The sequence below is a fragment of the Lepus europaeus genome, chromosome 5, assembly GCF_033115175.1.
Source record: "Lepus europaeus isolate LE1 chromosome 5, mLepTim1.pri, whole genome shotgun sequence".
NCBI classification, from domain to species: Eukaryota; Metazoa; Chordata; class Mammalia; order Lagomorpha; family Leporidae; genus Lepus; species Lepus europaeus.
In genome coordinates, this window is record NC_084831.1 from 40,355,145 (window position 1) to 40,376,354 (window position 21,210).

Consider the following 21,210-nt stretch of genomic DNA (forward strand, 5'->3'; position numbering starts at 1 on the left):
CAGTTTTGAACCACCTGCTCTTGTGCATGGCTACCATGCTGCTAGAATAACTTCCCAGGTTTTGTGTTAGCTCTGAAAATGACCATGAGGCATATGACAGTCACTAGTTCAGTCTCTCTGTTCCTTGAGTCTCCCAGAGGTTTGGTTTACATCCTGGGGGACTTAGATTAAAGACAAATTACAAGTTGCCAGGTAATGGCCAGCAGGCTTAGTCCATCACCATTTAACATAAGGTTAAGAAGGAAGAAATGACTTGGGGAGTAGTCGCTATCAGGAACAAATCTACCTGGGATTATTCTCTGGAGGTTTCTATAATATCTCAGGAAATCAATGGTCTGTTTTGGATGAGCCTAACCCCTATGACTATGATGATCCTGACATTCTAGTCTTTTCATTGTCCTCAGCAAAGTGGGCTGGCTTGAATTCTGAGGGTTAATAACACAAATGAGGCCGGCGCCGTGGCTTAACAGGCTAATCCTCCACCTTGCGGCGCCGGCACACCGGGTTCTAGTCCTGGTCGAGGTGCCTGATTCTGTCCGGGTTGCCCCTCTTCCAGGTCAGCTCTCTGCTATGGCCCAGGAAGGCAGTGGAGGATGGCCCAAGTCCCTGGGCCCTGCACCCACATGGGAGACCAGGAGAAGCACCTGGCTCCTGGCTTCGGATCATCGAGATGCGCCGGCCGCAGCGGCCATTGGAGGGTGAACCAACGGCAAAAAGGAGGACCTTTCTCTCTGTCTCTCTCTCTCACTATCCACTCTGCCTGTCCAAAAAAAAAAAATAAATAAATAAAAAATAAATAAATAACACAAATGAAGTGATACTTATATGTAGCAGTGGAAAAAGTAAAGCATTTAGGATTAGATAGGTCTGGATCCAAACCATGACTTCATTACTAATTAACTGGTTTCATTTGGGCAATTTGTCCACTTTTGCAGCAGCTTGCTTTGCTTATCTGCAAAGCAGTGAAGATGATACTTGCCTTATAACCCTCTAGCGAGGATTATGTGAATACATATAAAGGGTCCAACACAATTCCGAGTCTGAGTAGATACCCTCTGAATGCTGTCCCTTTAGTCTAGCTCATCAAAACTATGATTAGTTGCAAAGGGTGTCAAGGTAATTCACTGGGGGAAAGAATAGTCTCTTCAACAACAGATGGTTCTTGGAAATCCGCACAGCTGCATGTAAAACAGTGGACTCCTACCTTGCATCATGTACAAACATGAACTCATAATGGATGAAGGATAAATGTAAAATGTAAAATCTAAGGCTATAAATTTCTTATAAGAAAACATATCAAGTTATCTTTATGAGTTGGGTTAGGCAAAGGGTTTCTTTGATAAGACAAAAAGGGATAGCAGTTAGGATGCTGCTTGGAACATCTGCATCACACATCAGAGTATCTACACTTGAGTCTTGATGATACTCTTGGTTCCAGCTTCCTGCAATTGCAGATACTGAGGAGGTAGAGCAGGTGATGGCTCAAGTAATTGGACCTCTGCCATCCAAATGGGATAACTGGCTGCAACAGTTGGGGCTCTGTCAGGCTGAAGCCAGGAGCCGGAGCTTCATCTGGGTCTCCTCCACGCATGGTAGGGACCCAAGAACTTGGGCTATCTTCCACTGCCTTCCCAGGCACATTAACAGAGATGGATTGGAAGCAGAGCAGTCAGGAGTTGAACTGGCACTATGATATGAGGTGCTGGCATGGTAAGTGGCAGCTTAACCCTCTGCACCACAATGATGCCCCTCCACCCGATTAAAAATTAGTAAGGGCAAATAATTTGCATAGACATGTCTCTGAAGAAAAAATACAAATTACTCATAAACATGAAACTATGTTCAATATCACTAGAGTTGAGGTAATGCAAATCAAAACCACAATGAGATACCAATTTATTCCTACTAAAATGGCTCTAATAAAAAAAAAGACAAATAATAACAAGTTTTGAGAGGATGAGGAAAAATTAGAAACATCCTACATTGCTGATGAGAATGTAAAGTGCTATAACTATTTTACTTCTTTTCTTTTAAAGATTTATTTATTTTACTTGAAAGTCACAGTTACACAGAGAGAGGAGATGCAGAGAGAGAGAGAGAGAGAGAGAGAGAGAGAGAGAGAGAGAGAGAGGTCTTCCATCTGCTGGTTCACTCCCCAGATGGCCACAATGGCCGGAGGTGTGCTGATCATAAACCAGGAGCCAGGAGCCTCTTCCGTGTCTCCCACGTGGATGCAGGGGCCCACCTTCCACTGCCTTCCCAGGCCAAAGCAGAGAGATGGATCGGAAGTGGAGCTGTCAGGTTCAAACTGGCACCCATATGGGATGCCAGCACTGCAGGCGGTGGCATTACCCCCTATGCCACAGCGCTGGCCCCATGTGCTATAACTATTTTAAAAAACAATTTGCCAGTTTCTCAAAATGTTTGCCATATGACCAGTAATTCCATTCTTGGGTATATATACAATAGAACTGAAAACAGGTCTACACAAAATCTTACATACCAATAGTTGCCCAAATTGAAAACAACTTAAACATCCATCCATTAACAGATGAATAGATGATCAAATTGTGGCATATCCATACAATGGAATATCATTCAGTAATAAAAAGAAATCAAATATGGATACCTGCTATAATATGGGTGAACCTTGAAAACATGCTCAATGAAAAAGCCAGACACAAAAGGCCATATAAATGATATGATTCCATTTGTATTAAATGTCTGGAATACATGGAGACAAAAAATAGATTGGTGGTTTACAGGGCATGGGGATGTGGGGAATGACTACTAATTGACAGAGCTATTTGGAGCGATGCTAATGTTCTAGAACTAGATAGTGGTGATGACCACACAGCTGTGTGAATGCACTGGAAACCACTAAATTGTGCAATTTAAAGGGTGAATTTTTTGGTATATGAATTATATCTCAATGAAGCCATTGTTTATTTAAGGCATTTTAAAAAAGAGATGCATTATACTTATTTCTTTTTATTAACTGTATTGTAGAAGCAGAGAGAGGGGAAAAGATGGGGAGAGAGGGACAGAGTGTCCCTCATCTGCTGCTTTGCTATCCAAATAGCAGAAGAATCTGGGACTGGGCCAGGACAGTGCTAGGAGCCAGGAAGTCAATCTTACTCAGGTAAGTGGCAAAGGTACCCAACTACTTGAGCCATCACCTGCTGCCTCCCAGAATGCACATCAGTAAGAAGCTAAAATTGGGAGCAGAGTTGAAAGTCAAACTCAGGCATGCACTTGATATGGGCTTTGGACATCTAAACCAGTGGCCAAACAGCTAGGTTAAACAGTCCCTAGCTCCCAGCAACTGTTATTTTTAAAAAGCTATGGGATAAGGCCAGCGCCGCGGCTCAATAGGCTAATCCTCCGCCTTGCGGCGCCGGCACACCGGGTTCTAGTCACGGTCGGGGTGCCGGATTCTGTCCCGGTTGCCCCTCTTCCAGGCCAGCTCTCTGCTGTGGCCAGGGAGTGCAGTGGAGGATGGCCCAAGTGCTTGGGCCCTGCACCCCATGGGAGACTAGGAGAAGCACCTGGCTCCTGCCATCGGATCAGCGCGGTGCGCCGGCCTCAGCGTGCCTACCGCGGCAGCCATTGGAGGGTGAACCAACGGCAAAAGGAAGACCTTTCTCTCTGTCTCTCTCTCACTGTCCACTCTGCCTGTCAAAAATAAAAAAAAAAAATTAAAAAAAAAGCTATGGGATAAACAATCAATGTATCCTCCTCCTGCTTCCTGTTAATGCCCACTCTGAGAGGCAATGGCAATGGCTCAAGTACATGAGTCTCTCACCTTTGTAGGAGACCTGGATTGAGTTCTTGGCTCCTGGATTCAGCACGGGCAAGCCAAGGTTATTGCAGGCATTTGGGGAATGAACCAGCAGACAGAAGATCTCTGCCTCTCTCTTTCTCTCCATCTCTCTACCTTTCAAATAAATGTAAAATAAGTAATTTTTGAAAAAGTTGTGACTGGCACTTTTAACTTGATAATGGGAATATAAAAATCCTTCCAGGAATGTGAGAAGGTATATTGTCATTGCCAAATATTCTATTTCTTCTCACTGTGGTGTTCTTCCTGTGGGAAGATGATGTATCTCTACCCTGTTGAAATCAGAAGTGGCCACATGACTTGCTCTGTGCAAGAGAATCTGGGAAGAAATGATACCTTCCAAAAGTTTTTAGAAGCAGACACCTAGTTCACCATCTCCCTCTTTTTCTTCAGCCATGATGGCCACCAGGGCATGTGCTGCCTGTGCCTTCACACAACCCCACATATTCTCTTAGTACGTATCATTTCTGCACATGTTGAATAACTTCCAATTACTGATACCTGCACATCCATCCTGAGGGCTGTCCCCGATCCCTGCAATTTGCTATGTCCATATTTTCAGCAGATGGGAAATGTCAGGGAATCATCTGTCCTACCCTCACACCTGCATTTTTATGCCCCTCAAGGGGGTAACTCTGAGGTTTATTTTACAGACTGGTTTCCAGGGTTCTCCAGAGGGATTCAGTCACTGCTGCCCTCTGCAGTAGCTTGCTCAATAATGAAGCTTTCTTGGTTTTCTTCCTTTTCCCATTTCACTTCCCTACCAAGGCCTCCAGGATCACCTCCCAAATAAAATACTTGCACTAAAAGTTTTGTCTCAAGGTCATTTTCTTGGGGAATCTAAACTAAGATATCCAGCAATGTTATGAATAGAAGATGCTTGGTTAGCCTAGGTGCCAGAGTGAAAGTGATGCAGAGTAGAGTTGACTGCCATCCATGAGGGACATGTGCCAAAGAAATCTTTGTTTCTTAAGCTTTTGAAATTAGAATGTCACTGTAGGGTACTGAGTTGTGGCATATCAAGTTAAGCCGCCACCTCCAACAGTGGCAGCCCATTTGTGTGCCGGCTGAAGTCCCAGATGCTCCACTTCCAATCCAGCTCTCTGCAATGCACCTGGGAAGGTGGTGGAAGATGGCCCAAGTGCTAGAGGCCCTGCACCCATGTGGGAGACCCAGAAGAAGCTCCTGGTTCCTGGCTTTGGACTGGCCCAGCCCTGGCTGTTGTGGCCATTTGGGGAATGAACGTATGTAACTTTTTTTTTTAACTTTTATTTAATGAATATAAATTTCCAGTGTACAGCTTATGGATTACAATGGCTTCCCCCTCCCATAACTTCCTTCCCACCCACAACCCTCCCCTCTCCCGCTCCCTCTCCCCTTCCATTTGCATCAAGATTCATTTTCAATTCTCTTTATATACAGAAGATCAATTTAGTATAAAGATTTCAACAGTTTGCATCTACATAGAAACACAAAGTGAAACATACTGTTTGAGTACTAGTTATAGCATTAAATCAAAATGTACAGCACATTAGGGACTAAGATCCCACATGAGGAGCAAGTGCACAGTGGCTCCTGTTGTTGACCCAACAAATTGACACTCTAGTTTATGGCACCAGTAACCACCCTAGGCTGTCGTCATGAGTTGCCAAGGCTATGGAAGCCTTCCAAGTTTGCCGACTCTGATCGTATTTAGACAAGGTCATAAAAGACAGAGTGAGGACAGTAACCAATGATCCTAAGAGTGGCATTTACCAGGTTTGAACAATTATACAGCATTAAGTGGGGTAGAGGACCATCAGTACACACAGGTTGGGAGTAGAGCCATTGAATGTATGTAACTTTTCCTCTCTCTCTGTAACTCTGCCTTTCAACTAAATAAACCTTAAAAAAAAGAAATTAGAATGTTATGAAGTATACCTTTCCTCAGTAACCTTAACTCTAAGAATTTTCCCTAAAGTTATAATTAGAGATGTATGCAAAAATCTTTATATAACAATGTTCATTGTGGTGTTATTTATAGTTAAATAATTGTGGATATTTTAATATGCTCCAAAGAGGGACCAAACACATAATAGAATGTTTTTCATCTATATAAAGTTCCTTCATAGCATATATTTAATAACATTGGAAGATATGCTATATTCAAATAACCCAGTTTACATAGTATTATTTTAATTTCAATTTTGAAATTACATATGTTTTGTGTATTTATGTGCAAAAAAATAGCAGTGCCTTTTCTCAGTTGGGTCGCAAAGGTTTAACTTGGACAGGAAACAAAGACTTCCATATCCCATCTCCTTTCTAGTGAACAGGTTATAGGAGAATAAACTTTCTAAAAAGTAAAGAAACTATGGTTGCACTTCTGGGTCAAAGAACCCAATAAAGTCATAATTCAATATGCCCATTTATTTCCATCAAATAGCAATATCGGATAATATATTTGTCTCCATTGTGAAAGACATATCACCAAAAAGCTGAAATGTACAGAAACGCGAAATGGTAAGTGGTTCTGAGGCTACTGGCTTGCTGAAATCTGGATGAAGAAGCAGGCAGTAGCAATTGAATGTATGTCTTCTATGGGATAAGAGAAACTCAAGAAGATGAGGATCATAGAGAAGCTTCTGCTTAGAGCAAGAACTTTGGGTGGGCCTCCTCAGTCATGAAGAGATCCCAGGAAAGACAGTGGTTGCACAACTTTGGGGAGACAGCTCCTATGCATCACAGACTGGGAGTGAGGTATAAAGATTCAGGAATTATAAGCAGTGCTAAGCCATTCTGCTAACATTTTGTCATTGGATCTATGGCCATACTCCATCCCCAATATTCATCAGGTTCTAAACAGAAGATGTGGGCAGGGACGATTGCAAAAACCAACACAGAGGGAGAGGGGAGCACAATGGGAGTTTTGAGGCAGTGGAAAGACAACCAGAAAAAACTTCCTTCTCAAAGTGATCCTGAAATTAAAATTTCAAAACACATGAAGAAGTTGAATGCTAAAAATGATCCTAAACAAAACCAACCATTGGAAATTGAATCCCCTCCAGATGAAATTTATTTTATGGAACAAAAATTTTAAAATAAGTATATTGAGGATGTTCAAAGAAACAAATGAAGACATTAAAACAGAACAAGAAATTATGAAACAGAATAGGCAGAAATAAAACAAGAACAGGTGGATATGAACAAAATTAGAACTCTTGGGAATGAAAAACATAGCCATTGAAATATTGAAAAAGAGAAAAAACTTTAGACTAGACAAGGGCAAGAAGCAAATTTGTGAATGCAAGTTACTTGTGAGGAACCAGAATCAGTGCAGTAAGATAAAAATTATGAAAAATAGTTAAGAACCAAGGTGGGCCCCTTGGTAGGACCCAAATTTGTCTATTAGGAATTCTTGTGAGAATCAAAAGAATATGGAAAAGAGATATTTGAAGAGATAATTTACCAATAACTTCCCAGAAATAAAGACAGGCATAGATACTTAGGTGGGAAGTCTATCACAGTACCAAGCACAGTTAAAAAAAAAAAAAGAATTGATACCTGGCCACAGCAAAGTGAAAAGGCAGAAGAGTAATATTTTTTAAAAAATCTTGAAACCTACCCAACAAAAATTAGGTTACCAAAAGCAATTACATAATGGCAGACTTCTATGGATGCCAGGAGACAAAGGAAAAAAAATCTCCAAAGTGCAAGGGAAAGCCCCCCTCAAACTAGAATTCCTACCTAGCCAAACTCATTCTGGAGAAAGTCCAAAATAGACAAAGAGGGTTACCCATGTACTGTCACTAAAATAGCTATTAAAGGATACACTTTAGTAAAGTAAATAGGAAAAGCTGGAGATATGATAAACAACAGAACACAGAAATTCATGATCTATGTTGGAATAATAATACATTGTTCTTCTTCTTTGTAAAGGTTTAACTTAAAGTCCAAATAAAATAAGTAGGCAGTTATGGGCAATGGCTAGGTGTGTAGGTGGCTGAAGCATACTAAGGCTTTTTTTTTTTTTTTTTTTGTAGCTGAAAGTGTTAGGTAGGAAGTCAGTTATGAGCTTATGTGTGTGTGACAGGCCTAAACAGAAGACATCTATATGCATCTGCATCTCAAAGTCATCCTAACAATGTTTCAGGGGAAGCCCAGATTTCGCATCCTGCCTGCCCTGCCCCCTTCTACCTGATAACCTGCCAGGTGGAGGCCCTCACCCCTCCTGCTTCCTGCCTGATAAATCTTCCACAATCTCCCAGGTGCAGCCCAGCATCTGCATCTCAAACACCCTGCTCCCTTCCTCTGGTCTGATAACATTTGCATCCATAAAGTCCTTTGTTTCAGACCTTCAAGAGAAGTTTTTCTATTTACATCCAAAAAGCCCTTTGTTCCAAGAGGAGCAGAGGTGGGGAAGCAAGACCCATCTCCTTAAAACCCCCAGCCTCAACTGGACTGTGCGCTCAGCTCTCTGCATCTTTGCTGAGTTGCCCGCCTGGCCTGGCCTGGCCTGGCCTGGCCAGGTGTACTCTCCACTCACCCATGCAGCCCCCCCCCCCCCCCCAGTCTGAGGGACTGGGCACTCTCTCTCAGGTCCTGTCTGGAGAGGTGCCCATCCGTCCTTACAGATGTTCCTTCTTAATAAACCTTGCTATTTTACCTCCCACTACTCTCTGTCTCACGCCTGAATTCTTTCTTGCGCGAAGACAAGAACCCTGCAATTTCTCCGGTAACAAAAGGATGATAGACATTCGGAATAACTATATAAAACATATAGGCCAGTATAGAGAAATAAAATACATTGCATCTAAATATGCAGAGAGAATAAGAAGTAGATAACATAAGAAAGTTAACCAATACCCAAAAAGTCATGATAAGAGAAAGAAAGAAAATGAATGATAAGCAGAAAGCACAAATATGGTGGTAGAAATATGTTCAAATATATCAGTTATTACACTAAATATGAACAGATTAAATTCACTTGCCACAATATAGAAATTATTAGGCTGTACTTTAAAAATACAATTGTTACTTTTAAAAAATAAGCATAAAAATGAAAGGGGAATGACATCTCCCTATCAAGTACGATGATATTAAAAGTAAGATAAGTAGATTGTGGAATCAATGTAGAGGCATGTAAAAGTGGTAGGCCAATGGAATAGTATAAAGAGAGCTCAGAAATTTCTGTAAATAGGAAATTTGACATGTGTCAGACACGTAATTGCTGATAGATCAGTAGAGGATGGACTAGTGTTATATGGTGCTGAGAAAATGCACTATCCAGCTGTAAACAAATAAACAACAAAAAATTAAATTCCTATCTTACACATAAATATTAGTCCTACATGAGACAAAGGAAAGAGTCAACTGTTACACAAAACTTAACGAATTTTAGAAATAAATACAGTAGAATATGATAGCCAGGTTGGGAGGAAACTCTTAAATAAATCACAAAAGTAAAGCCCATGAAGCAACAGACTGATAACTCAGCTATACCAAATTTTTTTAAATCTTTCATATAGCAAAATTCATCATGAACAAAAAATACATATTGCACTCTTGGAGAAAATATTTGCAATGCATATCAATGACAAATTATTGATATTCAGAATAGCAAGTCAATTTTTAAAATGGGATAAAGGATATGAAAATTCAATTCACAGAGGAAACCAAAGTGCCAATAAACAAACAAAAGAATACTCAACCTCATTAGTAATCAGGGAAACACATATTATAATAACAAAGGAGTATCATTCACATTTACATTCCAACTGGGAAAATTTGTAAGGCTCACAATTCCAAGTATTGAGCATGCACATAAAGGGAAACTCTTATATTCTACTGTCGGAAGTGTAAATTTGCTCAACTACTTTAGAAAACAAGTGACCATTTGAAGATGAATGTAACCAGTAATTCCTCTCCTAGTTCTGGGTCCTAGAAAAATTCTCACGTGCAGAGTTGCTCTTGATAACATTATTTGCAATTGAACACTAGAGATAAGCTAAATTATGACAAATGAACTGGTCAGCTTATAATCCTATCATATATTAAATACTACACAGCAATAAAAAGGAATGAACCAGAGTTTTGTGGCTCGCCATGAATGCACTTTTACAATATAATATTGTTTGGGGAAAAGAGTCACAGAATGGCATTTATAGGAGTAATTTATAGGGATTTGTGAAAAAATACTAGTTATATTTTTGGATACATACATATGGGAAAACATTGAATTTATGACAGTGGTTACCTAAAGAGTGAAGGGAGAGTGATGCAATCACAGAGAACAGAAAAGTCCCAATCTGATCCACATACATATTTTTAAAATAGGAGACTCTGGCACAAATGGTGCGATGCTGATATGATAAAGCCAAGGTGTAAATGGCTACTCACCATCTCTGTACTCCTTTTTTGTATACACAATAAGCAAAGTAAGATTTTAAAGAAGACAGCACATAGATTGTTAAAGATTCCAGATTTCCAGTTGGCATTTCACAGGTGCCTAGGGTATGAGGAGTGGCAGCACCAGGCCACAGTGCTGTCTGTATTGAGCACGGGCTGGTGAGGAGCACAAGCAAGCCAGAGCCCCCTACTGGCAGATGCAGAGAGAAAGTGAGCTTACTGAAGCTGTTGCACCTTCTGGTGATGTGGGAAATGGGGGTGCATTTGATAGACAGAGGCAAGTAGTTGGAAGTGTTCATGACATGGAATAGAGTTATCCACATATTACAGGCTCTAATGGCACTTCCTGAATTTTCCAAGTTATGGTACACATGGATAATATTTGTCTGGCACACTGGAGGGGAGGCTACACACTTAGGGGGCTCCAGCTGCCCCAGGGCCTATCTGTGCCCCAGAGGGCTAAGTGGACGAACAGTTCACACTATCCCACAAGTATAGCCCATCTGTAGTATGCTGGTGTGCCATAACACACCTTTTGGGAAATTCTGACCCAGAATTGGCAAGTAGTCCCTGTAACCCCTCTGCCACACTAGCTGCTCTCTCAGGACCCTTCTCCCCACAGTCTAGTAGCCAAAGTGTTAAGGCCCGGCACAACCAGTGGTCACTAGAGCAGTTAAGTATTGTGAGTATTGCTCATGGATGAAGATGAACCATTCCACCCATTCTCGAATGCTCTCTACCCTACTAGTGCTATCATCATCCCCTTAGTTCTGAAAGAGAACGTAATCTCCTACTGCCTCAAGCTTACAGAACATAGTAAAATACCTCTGACAAAATTAAACCGCTTTACCTCTTACTAGGCTAGATGTCAGGCCTGGTGGAAAGAAAGGATCTTTTAATCCCATGGCCACATGGATTTGTTGGGTGACGACTTGAGGGACAAAAGTCATCTAGACTTCAACACAGCCAACCCAATCTGGTCGCTTTCCCAGACTAGATTCTTCCTCCTGGGCCACCTTCCCTTCATCCCATGGCACCCTCTCACCGGTTTCCTCATTGTTCCCGATTCCAAGAGTGATTTAGGGAGAACTTGCCCCTGAGGTATGGGGCGACATTAGAGTATTAGCCTTGTCATTGGCAGAGTCAAGAGGACACAGCACAGAGCAGAGGGGGAGAAGAGGACGTGCCATGGGGCAGAGGGTAGGGGAGAAGGGTCATTCACGGTTCTGCTCTTCATTCAGGGAGTCAGCGGAGGAGGGCAGGCACTGCATTTGGATGGGCAACAAGGCATGGCTCCAGGGAATCACCGCGAAGCCAAAGCGGATGGCCGCACCTACTCACCGGGGCTGGTTATTGTCAGGAGATCAAGCCGCCGCTGTTGCTGCAAAAGAAAACACATACTTGAGAGTGCTGACTTGAGCTGGAGCAGGTCAGGGAGAGCAAGCAAAATGGATGCTTGGACCCACAGAGCAGGGGAAACTGAACAGAACATGGTGCTCTCATAACTCTGTAGAGGGGACTTGCACCCTACAGACAACGGGGAATGGACAATCCTTTTGTTTGTCTTTGGAAGCTTTGATGGTAAGAGCTGAGAGCCTTGAAGGTCTTCCAGTCAGAACTGTAATATACCAACGGAAAGCGAGGCCTTGAAAGGAATGTGACTTACTGAGAGCCACAGAGAAAGTCCCTTTTCAGCCGCCCTGCCGGAGCGTGGGCCCCTTCTCCTGTACCAGAGTCCCTGAGCTTTGTCTTTGCACTGGGGGAATGTCATATCCTGGCAGCTCTCTGACTTGAGTACATGTGTTACCATCACTGTCTAGGTCTTCCTTCCTAACCTGGATACTTTGGACTGTTTTATTTCTTAAGCCTGCTCAGCAAGGCTATGAAAATCTCAATGAGTGGTGACCAAACCACTCCTTCTCTAACTGAATTCTTATCCCTTTGTATCACAAATCATCCACACATAACAACATTTTTCTAGGCCACTGGGCTATATGGATGAGGCCCTTTGTGTTTGGGAGCAAATGGCCTTGGCTCCCCAAGGGCTGGGATGATCAATAGCTCATCAATGGCTGTCCCCCTGTGGCGGTATACCTCTGGGAAGCTCTGTCCTTCAGTGGATGCCACGGGAACCTGCGTGTACAGAAATGGGTTTAAGAGGCTATGGATGCAGAGTGGTGAAGGGCTCCCTTGAAGATTCTTTAAACTTTTCTTCCTGCTGTTCTCTTTCTTTTCTACATTTGTGTTTCCATAAGTAGTCTAGAGTTCTGTATGATTTTTTTTTCTTAAAAGGAGTACAAAAAACTCCACATTGAGAACCATTTTTCCAGGATACAAAAAGCAGGAGTTTCTCATGGCTTGGTATTTCATCCTGTGAGTCCCTTGGCCATATTCCACCTCACCTGCCTTTACCTCCTTGTCAGTCTCCTCCATTTAACTTTGATGTGCCCCAGTCAAATCTTCTATAAGATCCCTATACCCCTTGCTTTTGTGACTTCTCATGGGCCTAAAAGCAAGTCTGTATCCTTTCAGGGCCCCACCATCACACATCCCTATTTTCCTGCCAGCTTGTAACTCATTCCACTTGACATTTTCAAGCAAACAATGCAACTCCAAGATGTCATTGATCTACATAGGGAGCGCACATTCTTCTGCTGAAATGAAACACAAACTCACGCTGCTGAGAAGGAATGCTGGAACCAGATCCCCTTCCCTCCCAAACACGGAGCTGGGCCAGTAGGAAAATTGGCTCCAGCTGCCTTTGCCAAGGCCAACCTGTGTGGCTTGGCACTTTCCTCATGCATTAGGGAAGAGTCTATTGTGTTCTTATTTTTCCATAACCTTGACTTTGTGATGATCACAGCTGCAGAAGGTGGTCTGTTTTACCTGCAAAGTGTCTGTTTCCAAATTAAGATGTTGGTAACTGGTGACTCTGCGCCCAGGGTCCAGTAGAAAAAAAAAATACAAGAAAACCCCTCAGGAGTCAGACAGGTTTGGGCTTGTGTCTTGGCTCCTCGGTGTGGCTTTGTGTAACCTACTGAATGGCCTCAAACTTCACAACTCTAAAACGAACAAGTGAGGCTGAAATACATCAGGGGCACTGAGCCAAATGCAACAGCTTCTGCCCTTGTGGGCTCTCTCTTCTGGTGTAAGGAGTTCTCTGAGAATCCCTGGAGCCAGGACATGGTGGGAGGTTGGGGGTGAGGAGGGGGTGGGGTCCAATGACAGAGTCAGAATTTAAAAGGGACCATATTTAAGATATCCTCTCAAATTGCAATTTCCTGTGTATGTGTGAGTCTTCCTCGCCAGATAAGAAGCGTCTTAAGATGATTGGAACATCTATTTATTAAGTGCCTAGAATTTTTATTATTCATCTCAGTTGTATCAGTGTGTGGCCTAGAGTAGCCTTGTTGAACCCAGCTGAACTAACCCCAAATCCACGTTATCCTTTCAAACCTCTGCCTTGCTTATGCTGAACTCTCTGCCCATTCTCTTGTCATCTTCCTGGGGAATCCCTCCTCACCTCTCAAGATCTCCATGACAGTTGTTGCACACCATCCCCTTCTCTCCCTTCCTCAGAACAGAAAGAGTATTTCATACTCATTGATCCAGTGCATCCTGTAAAACCTATCTTTTCTATCTTGCATTTTGTCTTGTCTGTTTCCTTGTCCCTCTCACTTGGGGACAAGGCTATGCAATTTCATTTCTGTGCCTCCGGTGTCCTAAGCAAAGATCTGGAAGGGATGTTTGATGTCAACTTGTTCAACTTGCAATGACTTTGTTAATTAGCAATGGATCAGCATGAATAGTGCACTTACTCCTGCCTCATTAAGACATCCTCTGCCACATCTTTAAGGTTTCTTGCCTTTAGGTTTTTTCTCCCACCATATCTGCTGTCAGCAATACCTCTCCTTTACTTTTGCCTCTAGAGTCTCTATGTCACCCAGACTCTTACAGCTCTTTTGTATTACCCTGTGGAGATTAAGTAAATCTAACCTTGTGACAAGTCCATTTAACCTACAGTTCACTAACATATATGTGCACCACCTAGTGGCACAAGCAGATAAGTGAAGGCTATATTGTTTTAACCTGTAGCTCTTAAGATAGGATTGTAAAGTCTACCTGTTCTATATGCAAACTATAGCAAAGGTGTATGCTCCAGAATGCCTCTACAACTTTCCAGATAAGAAACTGGAATATTCAAATAATTTCCTCAAAGTCCTTCAAATTTAAAGGGAATGAAATGAAACTGAAACATTTCATTATTAGTCTACCTTCCATAATTATTTGAGTTTGCAATGGAAACTGGCATTTGTAAAAATACAGCACATGATTAATGGGATTTAAGCAATAATGCACAGTAAGTTCTAAATACTTAGCTACAAAGTAGACATAAAGAATTACTAAATTATGGTAATTAGTTACAAAGTGAGAGGGGCTTGATGGAGTTGATACATGAACTGCCTGGGTGGTGGGATATGTAATATTAGCAGGAGGAAGTAAAGTCAGTGAGGCAGGCAGCAGGTTTGGTAGGCAGGTAGGGGTTGCTGGTCGTTGAACTGACCAAAAGCTACTATGTAAAGAAGGTAGAGTCTTCATATGCGTGGAAATGGTATTTGTGTGTGTGCATGTGTGTGTGTGTGTGTCTGGGGTGGGAGAGAGGATGCCTATCCTCAGGTAAAGGAATTCCACATCTAGACAGAGGGGAATGTGTCCACGTTTGCTTGTGTGGCATTCCTTGGATTCCTGGTGAGGTGTGGGTCATGTTGCCACGTTGGGTCAATCTTACTGCTAGCTGTGTAACAGCCCTGCATCTGGCCTTTCCTGATAAAAGTGGTGCTCCCTGGCCATTCTGAAGGAACCCGTTTTTGTAATTAAATACTGTGTAGGGAATGCTGATCATGAGGCCATAGAAACACAGGATGGCGATTCCAAGGTCAATAGGAGTAACCCCTGAGTTTGTACCATCCCAATTGCCAGGGCATCCAAAGTGAAGCTTAAGGACTTGTCTACCAGCATCACTGCTTCAGGAGTTATCCATTATTCATTCCCCTATGTCTCCAGTGTTGTTTGGTTAATACAATGTCACTTCACCTCTGATTAAAGCTAACTGTCTCAAGGGTAGATGTACTGAAAGTGGGTCTAAATTAGAAACTTTGCCTAGGAATTTGGGACCTTTTATAGGCACTTTTTTTTAAAAAGATTTATTTATTTATTTTACAGTCACAGTTACAGAGAAGGAAAGGGAGAGGGAGAGGGAGAGGGAGAGGGAGAGGGAGAGAGAGAAAGAGATTTTCCAACTAACAATTTACTCCCCAAATGCCTACAACAACTAGGGCTGATTCATGCAGAAGCTTGGAGCCAGGAACTCCCTCCTGCATTCCCATGTGGGTGGCAGGGACCCAAGGACTTGAGCCATCATCTGATGTATTCCAGGATGTACACTAGCAGGAAGCTGATTGGAAAGCCAAGGTGGGACTTGAACCCAGACACTCTGACATGGGATGTGAGTGTCCCAAGCAGTTACTTAACCTGTTGTGCCACAACACTTGTCCCTCGGCTCAGTCTTTATTTTGAAGTATAAGTGTGTAAGTCACATATTTTTAATGTCATAACTAATATCTTTTTACTTCCTTTATTATTTTTTTCTAACCCTTTTCAGGTAAGGTAGCATTAAACAAGAAGACATCAGCCGGCGCCGCGGGCACACCGGGTTCTGGTCCCGGGCGGGGCACCGATTCTGTCCCGGTTGCCCCTCTTCCAGGCCAGCTCTCTGCTGTGGCCAGGGAGTGCAGTGGAGGATGGCCCAAGTGCTTGGGCCCTGCACCCCATGGGAGACCAGGAGAAGCACCTGGCTCCTGGCTTCGGATCAGCGCAGCGGCCATTGGAGGGTGAACCAACGGCAAAAGGAAGACCTTTCTCTCTGTCTCTCTCTCACTGTCCACTCTGCCTGTCAAAAAAAAAAAAAAAAAACCAAGAAGACATCAATAGAATACCACTTAGTTATGTTGTTACTCAAAACAGCTGGAAAAGTCCAGGTACTGTTGCTTACTCATATAGATAAAGACTAAAGACACAGGAGCAATATCCAACCAGGAAGATACTCTTTTTTTTTTTTCCATATCTGAAGCCTCTCTGATTGTAATTACAGGAAGCATTCCAAAGAATGAGCACTGGACTTAAAATCAAGTAAAGGTATGAATCCTGATTTCATAACCTCTGAGCTGTGTTATCCTAATTATGTTGTATAAGCTGGTGGCAGTTAGGTACCTAACCATAAAAACAGTATAAACCAACTCTAGAGGACTAACTGGAAGGAGAGATGCACAGTAACAAAGGGGTAACAGGCAGACTGGTTGAGAACTAGATTTCTGAGGGCGAGCTCTAGTTCTTTGCTAACTCAGGCTGAGACTTTGCGCCTCTTACCATCTGGCACGTAGCCTTATATAACAGCTTCTTAATTGGCTTCCCTGCTTCTAGTCTTGCCTAGTTCATCCCGTTAATCCTCCACACTGCAGTTAAAGTGAATTTTCTAGAATGCACATCTTAAAACTCACCAGGGCTCCTACGGGATAAAGTTTAAACTTTAGCAGTTATTGGAGGTCTTCCATGCCATGGCCGCTGCTTTCCAGGGCCTGTTCTCGCCATTGGATCTCCAGTAGTGATGGACCACTTCAGTCCTCAAATAAGCTGTAATTTCCTCTCCAGGCCTTTGCTTATGTTGCTTCACCTGCTTGGAGAAGCAACCCACATCCAGTCTACTTTGTATAGCTAAGTCCTATTTGTTGTTTGGTCCTTAACTCACATGCCACCTCTTCTGTGGAGTCTTTTTTCTGCCAAGGCTGGGCTGGATCTTGACCTTGGCTTGGTTGGAGAGCCTGTTCTCTCCTGCACCCTCTCTTCTAGTTGAATGGTTCCCTGAGGTCAGGGAGCTGTGACTCCTTAACTTCTCTGCTCCTAGAGGCTAGCTCATCACCTGACCAATAGATGCTGCTCAGGAAAGACTTGCTGTTTTGCCTGTTAGCAAGATGACAACTTGAACTACCACCTACCACCCAGTAGAAGAGGTCTTTGGTGTTAGCCCCTTCTCTTTCAGAGACACACAAGCATATACAACACTCACACGCTGCTCCTATAACTTTTTCCTCAAGACCCTCTCTGTTTCTGTATTGGGAATTCAGGAATTGGGCCACAGAGAAGCTGGCCTGCTTCATCTGGATGGGTAGTGGTGAAGCTAAGGTTAAAAATGGACTTTTTATTTTGGTCACGACTGCATTGCAATCACTTCCTAGAATGAGATGGGACATGGTGTTCTGGGAACTCTGGGCTGCTTGGATGTGTGGGGTTCTGCGTGGTAGAAGAGAATAGTCACTGATTATGTGTTCTGCTTTGCTCTCTGTGTTTTGGAAAAAGTCAGTCTTTCACAGCACAGACTGAAGATGATTTAGACAAGAGCAACAGTAATTCCTGGGCCTTTCCTATCACTTCAGAGGACCGCTATTGTGAGGTGGACCTAGGGATCAGCACCCTCTGGAAGCGTGGTCCACAGGGACAGAGGCACACATTTGGTCTCAGGGTTCAGCCACCTCCTTTTCTTGCAAACCTTCTTCCTCCCCCAGACTCAGTTTCTCCCCTCCACTAGCCATAGACACTCTGAAGACCTCTGGGGGTCCCGTGCCCCCTCTCTATCCTATCTTGAAACATAGCTCACTCCTTAGAAAATATTTTACATGGTGCTGGCCTCTGTCTTAAGGGTACTGCTTCTCATCTCTCCTATTCCAATCTACTCTCCTCAGTGGCTACAGGATTAATCACTCTAAATTAAACTCAATCCCTTATTTCAATAATTTAATGATCCCCATTGCATTTTTGACAAATATTACATGTCTTAGCTTGGCATTCAAGGAGAATATGAAAAATTCCCACAAGTTTTATTGTGTTATTTAATAAAAGCAGATTTTATATTATAAAATAAGCTTTTATTTGGAAAACCAATGAAAAGAACCTATTACTTTTAGGAGGAACTTCAGACAATAAAGCTGGGCTTGACTGTTTTGGTCTCTCACTTGGCAGGTGGCAGGAGAGAGGTAGGACCAGGTACCTCTGTGAAGAGAGGCATTGGAGATCATGGAGGCCTGGGAAGCACTGTTCAGGAACTAAGCTCAGGGCCATCTCCCACTGCAGCGGGATTCTGGTTCTACATCTGCCTGACCATTCTGTACACCATCACTTCCCTGCTCCCCACCTCAGCTCCTGTCCTTGACAAGGCCTTCTTTCCACCTCTGTTCTTGTTGAACAACCCAGCTTTCCTTGTCTCCACTCCATAATTAATTAACACCCATTGACTTATGTGTTAATTCAACAAATATCAATGACATGTTTCCTATACATGTCCTAGGCATTTTGTTGGGGATAGAGTGAGAAAGACAGTCCCTGTACTCAAAGAGCTAACTAATAGTGAGGTGTGGGAAGACTGGAATATAAACAAACCATCATACAATATGAATGGATGCCAATTATGGTAAGTGCCCTCAAGAAAACTGCAGGAGGGGACTGGCACTGTGATGTAGTGGATAAAGCTGCCTCCCACAATGCCAGCATCCCATAAGTGCACTGGTTCCTCTCCTGGATGCTCCACATCTGATCCATCTCCCTGCTAATGGCTTGGGAAAACAGGGGAAGATGGTCCAAGTGTTTGGGTCCCTACCACCCATGTGAAAGAGCAGGATGAAGCTGCTGGCTCCTGGCTTCTACCTGGTCCAGCTCTGGCTATTGTGGTCATCTGGGAAGTCAACCAGTGGATGGAAGATCTCTCTCTGTCTCTCCATCTCTCTTTGTAACTCTTACAAAAAATAAACAAATCTTCAAGAAAACAAAGAAAGAAAGAAAGAAAACTACCAGAGGAAGTATGACGAGGGTTCAAAGCATTTCTCAAACCCCTGCTGATATGAAGATGTTACTCCCAAGAATCCTCTCAATGCTTCTGACCTTCTAGGGGAAGTTGAGCAGTGGCTGAAGCTCACCCTTCTTTTGTGGCAAATGCCCCCATCAGAATAATAAAAAATGCACTAGCCTTTTACTCAGGAAGAGAGTGATCATCAGGCAAGGCTGACACAGAAGCCCACTGCGCGAGTAGTGCTTAAATCCCGTGGGAAGTGGAGTGGGGTAGCAGGCAAAACCTGGGGCTGTGCACGTGGGACTGCTTCAACACATTTTGCAGAGCAGTTTCTGCTCCTGGAGCTTCCTGTTACTGGGGAAACCAGACACACCTGTGTCTTTCATTCCCAGGACAATTTACAAGAGTGCTGTGGCTCAGCCTCTGGCGGGATGCACCAAAGCAGACCAAGCAGAAATGGAGAGCCACGCCTGACACTGCAACGACACTTGGCAAAGTAGAATAAACAGCAGCAGCCGTGGGAGCAGCTGCCATCTGCTGAGCACTTGGTATGTGCCAGACCTCACAAGAGCCCTCGGAGGCAGGTATTACTGGCCTCTTTTACAATCGGGGAAACTGAGGCTTGAGAGGTCTGGTTCCTTGCCCAAGGTCACGACTGCTCAGTGGAAAAACCTAGATTCAAGCTCACACTGTGTGCCTGTGGAGCCTTTCCTCAGTGGACTGCAAGAGCACGTAGCTGTGCGGGATGAGGAAGGACCTCTGCTGGGTCCCAGGTTTTCAGGCAGAGGAGCAGCGTGAGCCACACACCTGGATCACCCTCCGTGCACCAGACTGGCAGTAGCTGCTACTCAAATGTGATCTTTTGTACTTTTCCTCACAGTGCTCACCGTTGGAAATTCTATATTTGCCCATGTTTTTATTTGATTAATGCCATTCCCATTACATTCTAAGCTGCATGGCAGAAAGGGCAGTGCTCAGGTCCCCTGGCAGAGCGGGCTCTGTCTAAATATGTGCGAAATGATTGAATACAGAAGCCTAGATCAGGTTCCTGAAGAGGGGTGGATAAACTGCTGAAACCTCCCCGCTGTTGGAGAGAAACGCCATATGTCCTGGGGGCTGGCGCTGGACGGCCTTTCCTTCCCTGCTCTGGAGGCAAGTCCCAGGCCAGAAGGGGGAGCGGGAGGAGTTCTGAGTCAGAGACCTGCACACCAGTTTCTTTCCTCCCCTCTGCTCCAGCTGTGTGGGGAGCTGCAAGAACAGATTTGGCACTGAAAGCGACAGGGAGGGAAGCTCAAGGCTGACAAATGCCTGCCCAGAGCACCCACAGGCTTCGCTGCACCCAAGCACCCCATGATGCGGCTAGTCTCATGTTACAGGCCAGGTGCTTACATAGTAGCCTTTTTTTGTTTCTCTTCACCTCTACTTCTCTCTCAGTCTCTCACCCCTGCCTGTTGGAAACTGAGTGTTTTTCATATATCTTTGTTCTCCCTATGGTGATTCCCTGATAGGGCCCTGAGAAATTGTGGCAGATGTGATGTTTGACTTGTTACTAGAGTAAGTTCCAAGACTATAAATTATCTTTATATGTCTTGAATAAGTCCTGCTTCTTTTGTGGAATCAGAGTTTAGAATTAGGGTTGTCAATCCCCAGTGTGTGTGTGTGTGTATGTGTGTGTATGTATGTGTGTGTAAATTCTGTAAAGCCTGCTGGAATGTCAGAACAGGGGACTATGGACATCCACTATCACCACGACTTCTTTTTGAAGAAACAAACAGGCCACAGAGGGGAGGGGACCTGCTCATCTCCCTGCACCTTGCTTTGTGTTTGGAGGCTGTGACTTCCACAGAGATCCCATCACACTCTAGTGAGAGTTCCCGTTCTCCTTGACCTTCAGAAGTGCGCAGAGCTGTTCCCTGCAGCTCCACACAGGCATGTGGTGAGGACTGCATGAAACGATGGAGCAGAAACACACGAGAGCCAGAGCTGCATGTTCTAGTCCCAGTTCTGCCACTTACTTGCTGTAGGAGACAACAATTTCCCTTCTCTCAACCTGTGTCCTCCGCATATTGTCCTAGTGACCATGGGC

At 43.6% G+C, this 21,210-nt stretch overlaps 1 protein-coding gene across 1 annotated transcript in view; it reads right to left on the reverse strand.

The window, feature by feature from the left end:
- AGBL4 (AGBL carboxypeptidase 4) overlaps positions 1–21,210 on the reverse strand; it is a 1,345,014-nt gene that overhangs the window by 334,779 nt on the left and 989,025 nt on the right. The window contains exon 6 of the mRNA XM_062190079.1: positions 11,570–11,609. Within this exon, the coding sequence (XP_062046063.1) occupies positions 11,570–11,609 (40 nt within the window). The remainder of the gene's footprint in view (positions 1–11,569; positions 11,610–21,210) is intronic.